A 17499-nucleotide genomic window follows, 5' to 3' on the forward strand; every position below is an offset into this window, starting at 1 on the left:
GATGGGGGTGAAAAAAGTAACGATCCCTATATTATCAATGCACTTTTCTGCAATAGGTGGGTAAACTCTTGCACAAAATAAAAAAGGTGCGTAAATGGCGTTTACTTTACGTGCCATTACCCTGTACTACACTGCATGTGTGTGCAAGTGTGTGCACACCCTCAAGAAAGAGTGACGTGAGAGAGTGAATGAGTGACTGTGTGAATATGTGACAAAATGAGTCAGTGAGTCAGTGAGCAGCCCCTTAACACTCCTAACCACTCTAAAGCCTTATCATATACCACCAGTCCTCTTGGTTCATAAATGAGTCAGTGAATCAGTGAGCAGCCCCCTAACACTCCTAACCACTCTAAAGCCTTATCATATACCACCAGTCCTCTTGGTTCATAGAAACACTGCCACAACAACTACAGATCATTGGAAGAAGCAGTGCGTCATATTATTCTGTGGCCTACCTTCACAGGTGTGTGTGTCCTGGCTGGCAGTGAAGCCTCTCTCACAGACACAGTAGAAGGAGCCCTCAGCATTGAGACACTCCCCGTGTGGGGAACACAGCTCCGAGTCGTCCAGACACTCGTCGACATCTGTAGGGGACAACCAGCCAGAACAAGACACAGGTGTGAGGTCATTCAACTTGACACACCAGGGAAGGAGGGGTGATACAGGCCAGAGGCTTGTCAACAGCTGCAGGTGCCTCTGTCTCTGATTACTCCGTACACACAAACACATACACACATACACACCACAAGCATACACACACACACATAATGAAGAATGACAGCAGCATTACCACAGGCAAGGGAGATGTGTGACATCACCTGATACATCAGACTGACATCACCTGGCCTCTCAGCTTCTCTGGCACACTCACATGATTAGAGTGTGTGTATGTCAGAATAAGTTAACGTATGAGTGAGAGAGTGTGTACAGCTGTATGTGTGTGTGTGTGTTTGTGTGTATATAGTCATGCCCCCTAAAAAAACAAACATATATATATATAATTAATTTTTTAATAAAAATAAATAGTGTGAAGGTGTCTTTGTGTCTGTTTGCATCTGTGTCAGTGTGTGTGTGTGTGTGTGTGCGTGTGTGTGTGTACGTGTGTGTACATCTTTGCATGTATGTTTTGAGTAGGTGAAGGAGCGAATGGCCTATACCTAGGCAGCTGGTGCCGTTGATCTGCTGGTAGCCCTGGGGGCAGATGCAGTGGTAGGAGCCCATGTTGTTGACACACTGGCCCACACTGTCACAGGTCAGCTCCTGGCACTCATCCACATCTGCAACCACAGGTACAGCTCTCAATGCAGGCAACACACACACGCACATACTGTACGTGTGAACACACACAAATACACATAAGCACACACATACACACTGTCATGAGCCTCTCACTCCACCGGGTTACCACCTTAATTTTCTTCCACTCTGCTCACCACTCTCTCTACTCAGCCTAACTAGCTCCACCTGTCCCTGCTCTGCTCTGCTCTAATTACTCTGCCAGCTGCGCTGCATTACCCACTACCTCTCCCAGTATTTAAGGCCCTGTCTTTCAGCTCTCCGGTGTCAGATCGTCTGCAAAGCTCACACCCGGAACCTGTCTGCTCGCGCTTCTGGCTCACCCTGGTTTTGTGACCCCGGACCTGCCTGATTTTTGGATACTCTTCTGCCCCAGGAGATCCAGACCTGCTTCTGCCATAACGACTCCTGACTACTCTTCTATCCCGGACTTCTGGACCACCCACCACCGGCTTCATAGGACGCATCGCTGCCACTGGGGGGGGCACAGACCCAGCACATTGGACGGGATCCCTGTTACCCCTGGAGCCTTCATTCACTCCCTACTTCCCTTTTCCCTTAAGTTTTAATAAACTTTCTGGTGTGACGCAATTGTGGTCCTCTGGTCGTCTGTCTGAACCGTGACACACACATATGCATGGACACACACACAGACACTGTGCTTTATGGGCAGATAGAAGATATGAGCGTGGTGGGTGAGTCAGTTTTAGGATTTTAATTAGGGAAGCTAGATTCTATGAGGTGTTTGTAGGATTCATAAAACAGAAAGAAAACTCGAGATTTATTCCTGAACCATCAACAAACCTCAACATCTGACAGCAATAAAAGTTCAACAATCAAAATAAAGAGAGTGTTATGAATAAATTGGTGTATTGATACATTACATGATTCAAAATACATTCAATTAGATTATTGGTAGAGCATGGCGCTTGTAACGCCAGGGTAGTGGGTTCGATCCCCGGGACCACCCATATGTAAAAAAAAAAAAAAAAAAACACAGTTAACTGCAAAGTGTCCCAAATATCCACTGCACAGTAGGACATTGTTCTGAATGAGAAAGTGTGTATTTGTGAACCTGAGGGTGTAATTGTATGAGTAAGTGTATAATGGTATGAGTCAGCGTATAATGGTGTAAGTCAGTGTGTAATGGTAAGAGTCAGAGGGTAGTAAGAGTCTTACCGTCACACTGGTCCCCTGCCGGGGAGGCCCTGAAGCCGGGCCCACAGTTACACAGGAAAGAACCCTCAGTGTTCTGGCAGTGCCCCCTAGTACACACCTGCTCATCCTGGCACTCATCCACATCTGGGGCACAACACACAGCACAGTAAGGCAAAACTATCATACAAAGCATCAAACAAAAGCAGTAAGGTATTTGTATTTATTAAGGATCCCCATTAGCAGCTGCCAAGGCAGCAGCTACTCTTCCTGGGATCCAGCAACATTAAGGCATTTATATATTTAAAAAAAAATTACAAAAGCATACTGCATTGATGATTCTGAGGTGTGTCGCTAAAGTCAGTAACATCAAACATGGCCCATTCCTATTTGAGGCTGAGAAGAGGCATAACATGTCTATCATATAAAAATGTTGAAGTAATAATACTTTAATTAATGTGAATTAAATGCGAAAGCTGTGTTCACAAAGTATTGTCAATGTTGTAGGCCTTTCTACCGCATATTGAATGCTCATGCTGTCCACACCATAGAGATTCTATTAACTTAAGAAATAGTAGGGGGAAGGATGTTTGAGATGCTTTTTACATATTTTTGTTTGTTGAAAATCATGATGAAAGTGGCAATTTTCTGCCCTTTTTAGACATATACAGTGCCTTGCAAAAGTATTCATCCCCCTTGGCGTTTTTCCTATTTTGTTGCATTACAATCTGTAATTTAAATAGAGTTTTATTTGGATTTCATGTAATGGACATACACAAAATAGTCCAAATTGGTGAAGTGAAATGAAAAAAAGAACTTGTTTCAAAGAATTATAAAAAGAAAATAACGGAAAAGTGGTGCGTGCATATGTATTCACCACCTTTGCTTTAAGCCGTACACTCCACAGAGCTGGGTTTTACGAAAGAGTGGCCAGAAAAAAGCCATTGCTTAAAGAAAAAAATAAGCAAACACGTTTGGTGTTCGCCAAAAGGCATGTGGGAGACTCCCCAAACATATGGAAGAAGGTACTCTGGTCAGATGAGACTAAAATTGAGCTTTTTGGCCATCAAGGAAAACGCTATGTCTGGCGCAAACCCAACACCTCTCATCACCCCGAGAACACCATCCCCACAGTGAAGCATGGTGGTGGCAGCATCATGCTGTGGGGATGTTTTTCATCGGCAGGGACTGGGAAACTGGTCAGAATTGAAGGAATGATGGATGGCGCTAAATACAGGGAAATTGTTGAGGGATACCTGTTTCAGTCTTCCAGAGATCTGAGACTGGGACGGAGGTTCACCTTCCAGCAGGACAATGACCCTAAGCATACTGCTAAAGCAACACTCAAGTGGTTTAAGGGGAAACATTTAAATGTCTTGGAATGGCCAGACCTCAATCCAATTGAGAATCTGTGGTATGACTTAAAGATTGCTGTACACCAGCGGAACTCATCCAACTTGAAGGAGCTGGAGCAGTTTTACCTTGAAGAATGGGCAAAAATCCCAGTGGCTAGATGTGCCAAGCTTATAGAGACATACCCCATGAGACTTGCAGCTGTAATTGCTGCAAAAGGTGGCTCTACAAAGTATTGACTTTGGGGGTTGAATAGTTATGCACGCTCAAGTTTTCTGTTTTTTGTCTTATTTCTTGTTTGTTTCACAATAAAAAATATGTTGCATCTTCAAAGAGGTAGGCATGTTGTGTAAATCGAATGATACAAACCCCCCAAAAATCCATTTAAATTCCAGGTTGTAAGGCAACAAAATAGGAAAAATGCCAAGGGGGTGAATACTTTCGCAAGCCACTGTACATGCCTCCTCTAAGACCCTATGATCCATGAACCATACATGATACAGACAACATCTTGGTGTCATTATACTCCTTATAGTGTGCTATCAAATAGGGAGTCTTTTTCACATGAATTTATTAAACATAAAAAATATTGATAGGAATATCTCAAAGTACCCTTTTTTATTTTGTAAATTTTTATACATATTGTTTTAAACAATATACTCTATAAGCTAGTGGGCTCAGAATCTAGACAGACTCCCTATAAGAGTATAATGACACCAAGATGTTGTCTGTATCATGTGCGGTTCACGGATCATAGGGTTTTACAGGAGGCATGTATAGGTCTAAAAAGGGCAGAAAATGGTGTTGTGTTACAAATGAAAAAATCATGTATAAAAATGTCCAGAACATATATTCTATTTTCAAGCCTTCCTGGAGTAGAATCGCCCGATTCTTTGATACACAGACTCCCAGAGCAAGGTAGCAGGGAAAGGATTCTTCTAATTTCAGGTGCAAGAGGGCAAGGTGGGCCAGGTAAACAGCGAGAGATATTGATGTGGCGTATTGGGAGAAAGATGACGAGATATTGATATACCATAGCAACTTGAGTTGCAACTCTTAGGGTTTCATATACTTTCATTGCCCCAAACAGCCCAGGGTGATTATTGAAATTCCATCATTTATTTAGCAGGGCTCAATAGCTTCACTGTGGGCACTACGGTCCTCTGAAAAGGTTGAGCGCTGCCAGGCCAATTCTGAATGATTTATAAACCTGCACTACAAGGTCTCCATCTTAAGCAAGGCGCCTTGTGACTGGCATTAAAGACACTGTGGGAAAAGTGCTTCGCCGTGCTAAACTGACAGTCTTACATTTTAATAATTTAGCAGACGCTCTTATCCAGAGCGACTTACAGTTAGTGAGTGCATACATTTTCATACTGGCCCCCCCGTGGGAAACGGACCCACAACCCTTGTGTTGCAAGCACCATGCTCTACCAACTGAGCTACAGGGCAGAGTCTTAGACAGGCAGTCATTCATTATGTCACATATACTGTACAAACAGTGCCAGAACAAATAAGTGATTATGAGGTAATATGTACTTACTTTTAAGGCATTCGTTCTTTGCAGCTATTATGCTGTTTACATTTATGTTTTTTCTGGAAGATTCTAACCAGTGGCTAATTCAGTTTGGACTAAAATTGTGATTCTCTCTAAACTATGATATCAACCAGTAATAATGTCATCCAGTCTTCTAGATCATTCAGGGACTTGGTAGAGCTAGTTTTGGGTTGTCATTTGAAAGTCACATAAAACCATGAAGCACTAGAATTAGGGTGTTACCTTCACATGATTGTCCATCTAAGCTGAGCGTGAATCCATCGTTACACGAGCAGACAAAGTATCCCTCAAAGTTGGAGCACTTCCCGTTGGCACAAGTTGACTGGTGCAGGCATTCATCTACGTCTGGGCAGAGTCAAGAAAACAGGGGGGAAAGAAATGTAGTCAAAGTTTTTTACAATGTGTTTAATATCTCAAATGTCTAAACATGCTTCCATGTCGGATATGATATTAGAAAACGAAACTCCAGCACACTGGTATTCTTGCATGCTTCACAGTGTGTTTAATGGATCTCAAAACCAATGTTTGGGTCAATCTTCACCTGGCTTAAGGTAATGCACCTGGAACTGCATAATGTGTGTTAACAAACCTCATTATCTTGGATAAGACACAACCACACAGACACAGACCCATTGACAGTTGGCATGATCTAGCTAAGGACCTAAACGAGCACCACTACCTCCCGTGAGACTCTTGAGGTCGACCTACGTGTCACATGGCCTAATGATTTCTTGTCCTGACCTGCCCCATGTCTACCCACTGTGGCTTGGCTGGGTCAGGATACTGTGTGAATACTACTCACAACCTCACAGTCAACCATCCACCACATGCAACACGTTCTCTCTGGAAGTGACGCACCTATGGTTTCAACAGAAACCGGTCGACTTCCAGGAAAATGTGGGTCCATATGGTGGCTTTTTAATTGGTTGATTTGCGGGACTTATACTGAGCGTATACAGATATACTGAATTTGTTTCCTGAGGTGTTCTTTGTCCATTAAACAGAAATGGTTTAGGAATGAGATTTGATTATTCCTAGGAATTCATGGTTAAATAATATGGCTGTGGAATACTGTCCATTCAGTGTAGCGAATTCACTCCTAGAATGTGTGCGTTGATTCTGCTGCAGGTCTCCCAGGCAGCTCACATGATGTCCTGGAGCTAGGATTATGTGAGTTTTAGAAGATGGCTACAGCACTGTATTCTGTATATGACCAACAGCAGGGTAAACACTTATAACTGTAAGTGCAGGGTAGTATTATAAATTATAAATACTGATATCATCTCACTAAATCCCCCGGCAGAAATACAGTCTGTGTGAGGGCTTTGAGAAGACGACGAAGCTGTGAACCAACACCGTGGCTCAGGGGTTCTGAGGAAACTCTTGGACTTTGTAGTAAAGGCGGAGAGTAAGAGAGATGGAGTGGGGGACGAGCCAATGCCCCAGGACAAAGCACACACCTAACAGCTTTGTCCCCCCCCCACACACACATACACATACACACAAAAGCAAACGCACGCACACGCACTCACCTATTTTAATTTTTTTCCCAACTACAAATTGGTGGAAGGAATTTGAATTCAGAGCCAAGCCGCTTCAGTAATTTGGATGCTCCTGATTATTTGTGAGAGAAGGAGAATGTCCAGTCACATACCGACACACTGTCCTCCCTGGCCCTGGAAGCCCTCTGGACATGGATCACACTCATACGAGCCCAGTAAGTTGATGCACATGCCGGATGGACACACACCCATGTCCAGACACTCATTTATATCTGCACAAGAGAGCGAGAGAGAGCGAGAGAGAGTAGAGAGGTGGGGGGAAAGAAAGAGAGGCAAGGAGAGAGGCAAACACTGAATCAACACCACAAAAGGACATTGGTTTAAGTGTGGGTGATGTGTGAGTAGGCCATATGCATATCATTTTGTTTATAGGTCAGAAACAGCCATTGCCTTGTCTTACCATGAACCCCCCTCTAATTCTCCTGGCCCTAAAGCTCTCAAAATAGAACCCAAATCGTTGAAGGGCGCATCCTGTACCTTCACACTGGCCTGTTGGGCTCATCCTGTAGCCGCTGTCACAGTACTGACAGATGTAGGAACCCACGCTGTTGACACAAAAGCCATCCTCAGGACAAGCGTGGGGGTTCAGACACTCGTTTAAATCTGAGCGAGGGATACAGAGAGGAAGAGGAGGGAGAGGGAGGGAGGGAGGGAGGGAGGGAGGGAGGGAGGGAGGGAGGGAGGGAGGGAGGAGAGATGGAGAGATGGAGGTGGGAGCGAGAAGGAGAGATTTGAGGATAGCAGAGTGGTCACTTGGCTCCAACAAAGATACTAAATCTTTCAAGAATAATCATTCCTTTCTTGGTACTCACCCAAAACCATTAAGAAAATAAGCATAATCCCCAAAACCCTGGAGAAATGCGGTACAAATCATTTTAGTGCTGTGTCATTTCTGTTTTACAAACATGTCAGACATTACTCCGTCCAATATCAACAAGGGCAGCGGAAGTTCAGGCTAAAGTGATGGAATCTCCTGGTCTATCCGTAGATCTGTGCCAGATCTCTATGTACCCCAGTCTGAGAGTGATATCCATCTATCTAAACTATTTGGACAGTCTGGCATTACAGAGGGCTAGGAGAGTGGCTCATGACGCTCTTTCCTTGACTTTAACTGAATAACATGGACATTGCTGATTCATGCCAGGCCTGTCTCTGCTTCATGCCCTCCCAACCCCCTAAGATGGACCAATGCCAGCTTAACGTGACAGAAACTTCCTCTGAGGGCCCTGGGTGGGACTTCCTGTGGGACTTTACCAAAGACAGAACCAACAAGGAAGGAAACAGGGACTCTAATTGGCCTTTTAAACGGTGTGATAGCAAAAAAAGAACCTCCTCAGCTTGGTATCCAGGATACCACTCCCCTCCTTAGAAACCAAACATCCCCCCACCCTGAAGTAGAGAGTGTAAATGCATGACTTAACAAAATGATGACAGGCAAGTAACATACTGGACAAAGTGCAAACTTTCTTTCGGTTTTAACTTGTCATGTAGTGTTACCTCTGGTTAAGTAAGTGTTTTCAAAGTGTTTTTATATTGAACAAAAATATAAACGCAACATGCAACAATTTCAAAGATTTTACTCAGTTACAGTTCATATAAGGAAATCAGTCAATTGAAATAAATTCATTAGGCCCTAATCTATGGATTTCACATGACTGGGCAGGGGTGCACCCACTGGGGAGCCAGGCCCAGCCAATCAGAATGAGTTTTTCCCACAAAAGGGCTTTATTACAGACAGAAATACGCTGTTTAATCGGCTTCTTGGTATGCCACACCTGTCAGGTGGATGGATTATCTTGGCAAATGAGAAATGCTCACTAACAGGGATATAAACAAGTTTGTGTACAACATTTGAGAGAAGTAAGCTTTTTGTGTGTATGAACATTTTCTGGGATTTTTTATTTCAGCTCATGAAACATGGGACCAACACTTTACATGTTGCATTTATATTTTTCTCCAGTATAGTTTATTTTTCATCATTGGATTCAAGTACAACCAGACACTCTATGTTCCATCCGTCTATAGAAGTTTAGGGCTGTTGTCTTCTAAGTTGCCTGTTTTTGTGCTCTTCTTAATAATAGATCAATTACTCAAATCCACATATAAATCCCTGGCAAACAGTGATAAATTATATCCTCATATTTCATTTTCAGATGTTCGACTGTTACAGTACCGTTATGGGGAAATAATCGCCGGCTTTTTGCCTCCGCAAACCTAATTTTGTGTCATTTTGTGGAAGAGAAAACCTGTGTAGAAACACCAGAAACCATCTAATGACAGTGTTCCCAGTATTTATATCCTGGGATGAGGAGGAGGATGGGGAGGACGTCGCTAATGGGCCACACTGTGGTCATCTCCTAAAACACAGCCCCTATCTCCAGGGAGGGGGGATAATGCCAATGGGGAACTATACTGAAGACAACTGGGGAAATAACTAAAATGAAAACACCCAAACGGCTATCCAAATGTGTGCTGCTGCGGTGCACAACATGTATTGAATCTCAGGGAGTGTGGTGGTATGTGTGTGAAATGACTTTACCAATGCAACTGGTTCCCTCCTCATCTGTCATGAAGCCTGGTTGGCACACACACAGGAAGCTGCCGGGAGTGTTCTTGCAGCGGCCGTTGGAGCACAGTGATGCAGACTCCAGGCATTCATCAACATCTGTTCACCGATGTAGCAAGGCAGGAGACATGGGATGGAACATGGGTCAACTTGCTTAGAGACATACTGACATGCTAACGTAAGTGGATTAAAGTAATATGAGTATAGATAGTGTTTATTTCAAATGACCACTGTAGCAAAGTGGTAGCTAAATGATTATTCTACTGTATCTACAACATTCATACATAACTATTCATACATCAACAGATGCCTCCAAAATGCTGAAAGGCTAGTTAAATCATTATACAGTATATCACAAGTACACTGCTCAAAAAAATAAAGGGAACACTTAAACAACACAATGTAACTCCAAGTCAATCACACTTCTGTGAAATCAAACTGTCCACTTAGGAAGCAACACTGATTGACAATACATTTCACATGCTGTTGTGCAAATGGAATAGACAACAGGTGGACATTATAGGCAATTAGCAAGACACCCCCAATAAAGAAGTGGTTCTGCAGGTGGTGACCACAGACCACTTCTCTGTTCCTATGCTTCCTGGCTGATGTTTTGGTCACTTTTTAATGCTGGCGGTGCTTTCACTCTAGTGGTAGCATGAGACGGAGTCTACAACCCACACAAGTGGCTCAGGTAGTGCAGCTCATCCAGGATGGCACATCAATGCGAGCTGTGGCAAGAAGGTTTTCTGTGTCTGTCAGCGTAGTGTCCAGAGCATGGAGGCGCTACCAGGAGACAGGCCAGTACATCAGGAGACGTGGAGGAGGCCGTAGGAGGGCAACAACCCAGCAGCAGGACCGCTACCTCCGCCTTTGTGCAAGGAGGAGCAGGAGGAGCACTGCCAGAGCCCTGCAAAATGACCTCCAGCAGGCCACAAATGTGCATGTGTCTGCTCAAACGGTCAGAAACAGACTCCATGAGGGTGGTATGAGGGCCCGACCTCCACAGGTGGGGGTTGTGCTTACAGCCCAACACTGTGCAGGATGTTTGGCATTTGCCAGAGAACACCAAGATTGGCAAATTCGCCACTGGCGCCCTGTGCTCTTCACAGATGAAAGCAGGTTCACACTGAGCACATGTGACAGACGTGACAGAGTCTGGAGACGCCGTGGAGAACGTTCTGCTGCCTGCAACATCCTCCAGCATGACCGGTTTGGCGGTGGAACAGTCATGGTGTGGGGTGGCATTTCTTTGGGGGGCCGTACAGCCCTCCATGTGCTCGCCAGAGGTAGCCTGACTGCCATTAGGTACCGAGATGAGATCCTCAGACCCCTTGTGAGACCATATGCTGGTGCGGTTGGCCCTGGGTTCCTCCTAATGCAAGACAATGCTAGACCTCATGTGGCTGGAGTGTGTCAGCAGAATCCAATTGAGCACATCTGGGACATCATGTCTCGCTCCATCCACCAACACCACGTTGCACCACAGACTGTCCAGGATGCTTTAGTCCAGGTCTGGGAGGAGATCCCTCAGGAGACCATCCGCCACCTCATCAGGAGCATTCCCAGGCGTTGTAGGGAGGTCATACAGGCACGTGGAGGCCACACACACTAATGAGCCTCATTTTGACTTGTTTTAAGGACATTACATCAAAGTTGGATCAGCCTGTAGTGTGGTTTTCCACTTTAATTTTGAGGGTGACTCCAAATATAGACCTTCATGGGTTGATAAATTTGATTTCCATTGATAATTTTTGTGTGATTTTGTTGTCAGCACATTCAACTATGTAAAGAAAAAAGTATTTAATACGATTATTTCATTCATTCAGATCTAGGATGTGTTGTTTAAGTGTTCCCTTTATTTTTTTGAGCAGTGTATATTCAGAGAAGCTTATAAGAGCACATTCCTATTTACTGGTGTAATTAAAGGAATATATGTTCTGGGGGAAATGTGAAGAGTGAAAACCTAATCCAATCAGACCAAATGAGAAAAAGACTCCATTCCCATTGGTCTGATAAATGGACGTGACCTTTGACACCTTGTTTCTTACCTACACAGGTGGTGTGTGTCTCGTCCATCTGGTAGCCCTCGTTACAGATGCAGGTATAACCCTCCACAGTGTTGTAGCAGATCCCCTGGCCACAGATGTGAGGGTTGACCTGGCACTCATCCACCTCTGGCCGAGAGAGAGAGAGAGAGAGAGAGAGAGAGAGAGAGAGAGAGAGAGAGAGAGAGAGAGAGAGAGAGAGAGAGAGAGAGAGAGAGCGAGAGAGAGAGAGAGAGAGAGAGAGAGAGAGAGAGAGAGAGAGACAGAGAGAGAGCGAGAGAGAGCGAGAGAGAGAGACAGAGACAGAGACAGAGACAGAGACAGAGACAGAGACAGAGAGAAAGAGAGAGAGAGAGAGAGAGAGAGAGACACAGAGAGAGAGAGAGAGAGAGAGAGAGAGAGAGAGAGAGAGAGAGAGAGAGAGAGAGAGAGAGAGAGAGAGAGAGAGAGAGAGAGATTTTGAGTATGCATGCTGAACACAATCATGGAGGGAACCTCATGCTACTATTCATATACTAAATACATAAATACTGTTTCTATACATGCGCATAAACAAATCTATTCCATTCCTGTACATGGCCTTTCCTCTCCCTAGCCGATAGTCTCATCAGCTTCCCACTCATGGCTGCAAATGTGTTTCTGTGTATTGGCAAAGATTCAGCATGCTCAACCAACAACTCAAATCAAATCAAATCAAATTGTATTTGTCACATGCGCAGAATACAACAGGTGTAGACCTTACAGTGAAATGCTTACTTACAAGCCCTTAACCAACAATGCAGTTTTAAGAAAGAATACCAAAAAAAATCACACAAAAACATACAATATAAAATAATACGAAATAAAAGTAACAAATAATTAAAGAGCAGCTATATACAGGGGGTACCGGTACCGAGTCAACTTGCGGGGGCACTGGTTAGTCGAGCTATTTGAGGTAATATGTACATGTAGGTAGCGTTAAAGTGACTATGCATTGATAATAAACATAGAGTAGCAGCAGCGTAAAAGAGGGGTGGGGGGGCAATGCAAATAGTCTGGGTAGCCATTTTATTAGATGTTCAGGAGTTTTATGGCTTGGGGGTAGAAGCTGTTTAGAAGCCTCTTGGACCTAGACTTGGCGATCCAGTACCGCTTGCCGTGCGGTAGCAGAGAGAACAGTCTATGACTAGGGTGGCTGGAGTCTTTGACAATTTTTAGGGCCTTCCTCTGACACTGCCTGGAATAGAGATCCTGGATGGCAGGAAGCTTGGCCCCAGTGATGTACTGGGCCGTACCCACTACGCTCTGTAGTGCCTTGCGGTCGGAGGCCGAGCAGTTGCTGTACCAGGCAGTGATGCAACCAGTCAGGATGCTCTCGATGGTGCAGCTGTAGAATCTTTTCAGGATCTGAGGACTCATGCCAAATCTTTTCAGTCTCCCTCTTCACGACTGTCTTGGTGTGCTAGGACCATGTTAGTTTGTTGGTGATGTGGACACCAAGGAACTTGTAGCTCTCAACCTGCTCCACTACAGCCCCGTCGATGAGAATGGGGGCGTGCTCGGTCCTCTTCTTTTTCCTGTAGTCCACAATCATCTCCTTTGTCTTGATCATGTTGAGGGAGAGGTTTTTGTCCTGGCACCACACGGCCAGGTCTCTGACCTCCTCCCTATAGGCTGTCTCGTCGTTGTTGGTGATCAGGCCTACCACTGTTGTGTCATCTGCAAACTTAATGATGGTGTTGGAGTCATGGCCTGGCCATGCAGTCATGGTTGTGGTCCTCAGTAGCTCAGCTGGTAGAGCACGGCGCTTGTAACGCCAAGGTAGTGGGTTCGATCCCCGGGACCACCCATACACAAAAATGTATGCACGCATGACTGTAAGTCGCTTTGGATAAAAGCGTCTGCTAAATGGCATATTATTATTATTATATTATTATTATGATTGAACAGGGAGTACAGGAGGGGACTGAGCACGCACCCCTGAGGGGCCCCCGTGTTGAGGATCAGTGTGGCGGATGTGTTGTTACCTACCCTTACAACCTGGGGGCGCCCCGTCAGGAAGTCCAGGATCCAATTGCAGAGGGAGGTGTTTAGTCCCGGGGTCTTTAGCTTAGTGATGAGCTTTGAGGGCACTATGGTGTTGAACGCTGTGCTGTAGTCAATGAATAGCATTCTCACATAGGTGTTCCTTTTGTCCAGGTGTGAAAGGGCAGTGTGGAGCGCAATAGAGATTGCATCATCTGTGGATCTGTTGGAGTGGGTCTAGGATTTCTAGGATAATGTTGTTGATGTGAGCCATGACCAGCCTTTCAAAGCACTTTATGGCTACAGACGTGAGTGCTACAGGTCGGTAGTCATTTAGGCAGGTTACCTTAGTGTTCTTGGGCACAGGGACTATGGTGGTCTGCTTGAAACATGTTGGTATTACAGACTCAGACAGGGAGAGGTTGAAAATGTCAGTGAAGACACTTGCCAGTTGGTCAGCGCATGCTCGGAGTACACGTCCTGGTAATCCGTCTGGCCCTGCAGCATTGTGAATGTTGACCTGTTTAAAGGTCTTACTCACATCGGCTACGGAGAGCGTGATCACACAGTCGTCCGGAACAGCTGATGCTCTCATGCATGTTTCAGTGTTACTTGCCTCGAAGCGAGCATAACTGCTGATAAGCCAATGCCGATTAGCTTGGAAACCCCCTCTGACTTTAAATCTCGTAAGGGGCTTGGGCTGACGAACTTAAAGACATGCTCCAGAACTTTGGCGACTAGTAAGTCTGTTTTAAACCTCCCACTTTGGGCTGGATGTGTCAATGTTTAGTTCATACATGCATAATCTATGAGCAGAATTACTGTCTTACCTCAATTAGATACAAAATTCATAGTTTGAAAGCAACTGTTTTCTGGAAGCTGTGCGACCAGCCCGCTAGCAATTCGATTCCAGCCAATGAGCTTCAGCCCCTCGCCATTTAAGTGACAGCTAGCAAGATGCACACACAGCAGAGCAAGAAAGCGCAATGATGTGGTGCACATATCTGCACGTGACGTAATACGCAATTTTCATGGACCACTTTTAGCTTGTGAGTGCTACTTTCAGAACTCCTGGCTAGAAAGTATACAAAAGTACAAGAGAATCTCTTTAAATGTGTATTCGCTCAAAAATGGATATGATAGGCATTTGGGTCCAAGATACTAACCCTGGCATTCTTGTACTCTCTGAAACTTGGTTAAAACAATGAATAGCTGAACACCGCAGCTCAGTCAGGTGTAAGAACACTGACTGCACAGTAGCAACTCACTTTGTTGAAGATAAACATCCGATCTCCTCCCTCAAATACACAGGTATCGAGCATGTTACTCTACAAAGGAGAGGTATCATCGAGACCCTCCTACTACAGAGGGAGGCCTAATGGATCTCCTATCTAAAAACACTGACTCTTAGTGGTCTGAATATTGAATTTGACCTCAGGCCATTTCAACCCAATTAATTTTCCCATGTTGATGATGCTCATTATGCATTATGTTTGAACAAAGATTAAAGTAAATTAAATGTAACAGTAATGATTGTTGATATTAGCATAATGTATTCTATTATATCTAATCATGATGACATAAGATTATATAAATAATTGCCTGCATGTATTGCCATGCTGTAAAATATTAGTTTTTTTTAACAGTTCCTCTTTTTTTCATTACCTTAATTACTATGACACACCCCTCACTGTGTTCATTGGCTGCACTAATTGCACTGTTTGTCTACATAACCTGTATCAAGCAGTTACAATGTAACCCTGAAGACAGCACTGCATTCCAAAACGTTGGTTGCTATAACTATGAAATGTTTGGGAGTGTGACTTTCTTTCATTCTTTTTTATAGCCCTATCCATATAGGCCAATTCCCACAAGTGTAAAGGGTTAAAGCCGTTAGATGTAGTTTACCATAATGCACTTTGTTTTATAACAGGTGACAAGTTTTGCACTCAGAAAGTAGGATGGCCCTCTTTTACCTCAAGTAGGTAGAAACACTGCATTTATATACATTTATAAAGCCCTTTGGCAAAAACTCCCTCATTACCTGACATCTTTACTTACCCATAGAAGTATGAGTTACCATACCCTATCTATGGAAATTCCGTCTGTTGCTACAGACTTTTAGCTTTTAGTTTCTTTGCACCCCATGTATGGAACAATCTTCAGAGTTCCCTACAAATGGATGTATTGGTGCCTTTCGGGCAGTTAAAAGTGTTGATTGGGGACCTCTTTGCTGAGGAATGTGATTGTTTTTCATGAGTGTGCTTTATTGCATTTTTTTGTATTCTCTTTGTATTTTGTATTTTCTGGTGTATTTTCTATGTGCAATTTGTAATTGTAAGATGCAGGGCTCCCTTGCAAAACAGATCTTGGTCTCAATGGGACTCCCTGTTAAAATAAAATTTAAAAAACTACTTAGTAGGTGCATCAATCGGTCTACTCAGTCTCGACAAGAGGTCAGCTGTGGGAAATTGCCTTACATAACACATAGGAAATGTAGGGAATAAAGTAAATCATAGTGTCCAACGCCCATCAAAAGGCACCGATATGCAGACATATTACAGAAGTGGGCCACTGGACCTATAGTTCCAGAGACTTAGGGACTCCATCATATGTCAAATCACAGTGACTGAAAGGTTTGCCATTTCAGAACATGATGAGAAGTAGAGAAAATTAAAGGGGTATTAAATTAGTGGTGATAGATTATGAATATAGTACTTAAGAATTACAGTGTTACTGAGGAATTGGTAGTCAAAATGTCAACAAGCTCGAGAGCACATTAACAAGACATTACGCATCCCTGATGTATGCGATTATTAATGACTGGGCTTCTTCAAAGCTCAGCAAGCCAGTATGGTGGAATTATAAAGAATTGAAGTATTACTGTCCATATTTCAATAAGTGAGGTTTATTTGCTCAAATATGCTACAGTGGCATCTCCTCAGAAATACAGTTACATTAAATTACTGTTGTGTTTTATATAGGATTTAGGGAGGATATCAGCCAACCAGAGGAGGAAGGGCTCCTGCTCTAGAGTCTTCCTCTCATGGTTTCTTCCCACCTAAGGAGATTTCCCTCATCCCTTCGTTCAAGTGTTATTTTTTAGCATTTTGTGACAAATGTATTTGTAAAACGCACTATAATTTGATTGATTGACTGATTGATCTTACATCTTAAAGAGCATCTCCGTCATGGTACAATCAAACTATTGTTGTGTTTTGTAGAGGATGTACTTTAAAAAGAAACGTAATGTCGAGAATGATTAGCAAGCGTTGAGGCACAGAGACCAGAGTCTAATCACAGTAAGAATGACAGGATGATTAAAAAAAGAGAGAGGCAATTATGCAGCCCAGTTTACGGAGTATCTGTCATCAGGTGGCTTAATTTCTGTGGCTTCTAAATATGGTGTCACCTTTCCGGGACACCAGGACGTAAAACGCTGAGATGAGAGAAGTCTGAGTGTTTGGATATCCACCTAGCAAAAATAACCCCAAATACCCATGCTGTCCCCTGATTGGTCCAGGTGGTTTTTGTGGGCCTGGAACCAGATAGTCCTGCTCCCTTCCCTCCACACTTGTCTCCGTGCCGACACTCTCTCTACTCTACTGCTCTGAAAATTTGCCCCTCTTCTTCGCCCAGGGTATCAAAATAAAAACAGGTGGGTTTTACACAAGTGGTTGCCTAGCGATGGCACAAATCACTGGACTCACTGGCCTCATTGGCCTTTCCCTTCCGATTCAAACAACCACGGCAACAAAATCTAAAATGGGAGTCTCTCAAATAAAACAATACAGGACCCAAATACATTTTCTCTGAGGGTCAGGTGAGAAAGAAAAAGTTTCTCAGCATTTTCATTGGAGTGATTTGAAGCCATTATGATGATGTTGTTAGGCTATTGTTAAACTATTCACATCTAGAAAGTGGAGAGAGAGACTTCATGTTGCCATGGCCCCTCAA

General features: G+C 43.8%; 1 protein-coding gene across 4 annotated transcripts in view; it reads right to left on the reverse strand.

Moving 5' to 3' along the window:
- Positions 1-17499, reverse strand: part of LOC311129508 (latent-transforming growth factor beta-binding protein 1-like) — a 130304-nt gene that overhangs the window by 21535 nt on the left and 91270 nt on the right. For all 4 annotated transcript variants that reach the window (XM_084161805.1, XM_084161804.1, XM_084161806.1 and 1 more), the window contains 8 exons: positions 11542-11667; positions 9464-9589; positions 7402-7527; positions 7017-7136; positions 5585-5707; positions 2476-2598; positions 1158-1277; positions 456-584 (listed from right to left, as the gene is read on the reverse strand). In XM_084161805.1, coding sequence (XP_084017931.1) covers positions 456-584; positions 1158-1277; positions 2476-2598; positions 5585-5707; positions 7017-7136; positions 7402-7527; positions 9464-9589; positions 11542-11667 — 993 coding nt within the window. The remainder of the gene's footprint in view (positions 1-455; positions 585-1157; positions 1278-2475; positions 2599-5584; positions 5708-7016; positions 7137-7401; positions 7528-9463; positions 9590-11541; positions 11668-17499) is intronic.

The sequence above is a fragment of the Coregonus lavaretus genome (assembly GCF_964263955.1).
Source record: "Coregonus lavaretus genome assembly, chromosome: 1".
NCBI classification, from domain to species: domain Eukaryota; kingdom Metazoa; phylum Chordata; class Actinopteri; order Salmoniformes; family Salmonidae; genus Coregonus; species Coregonus lavaretus.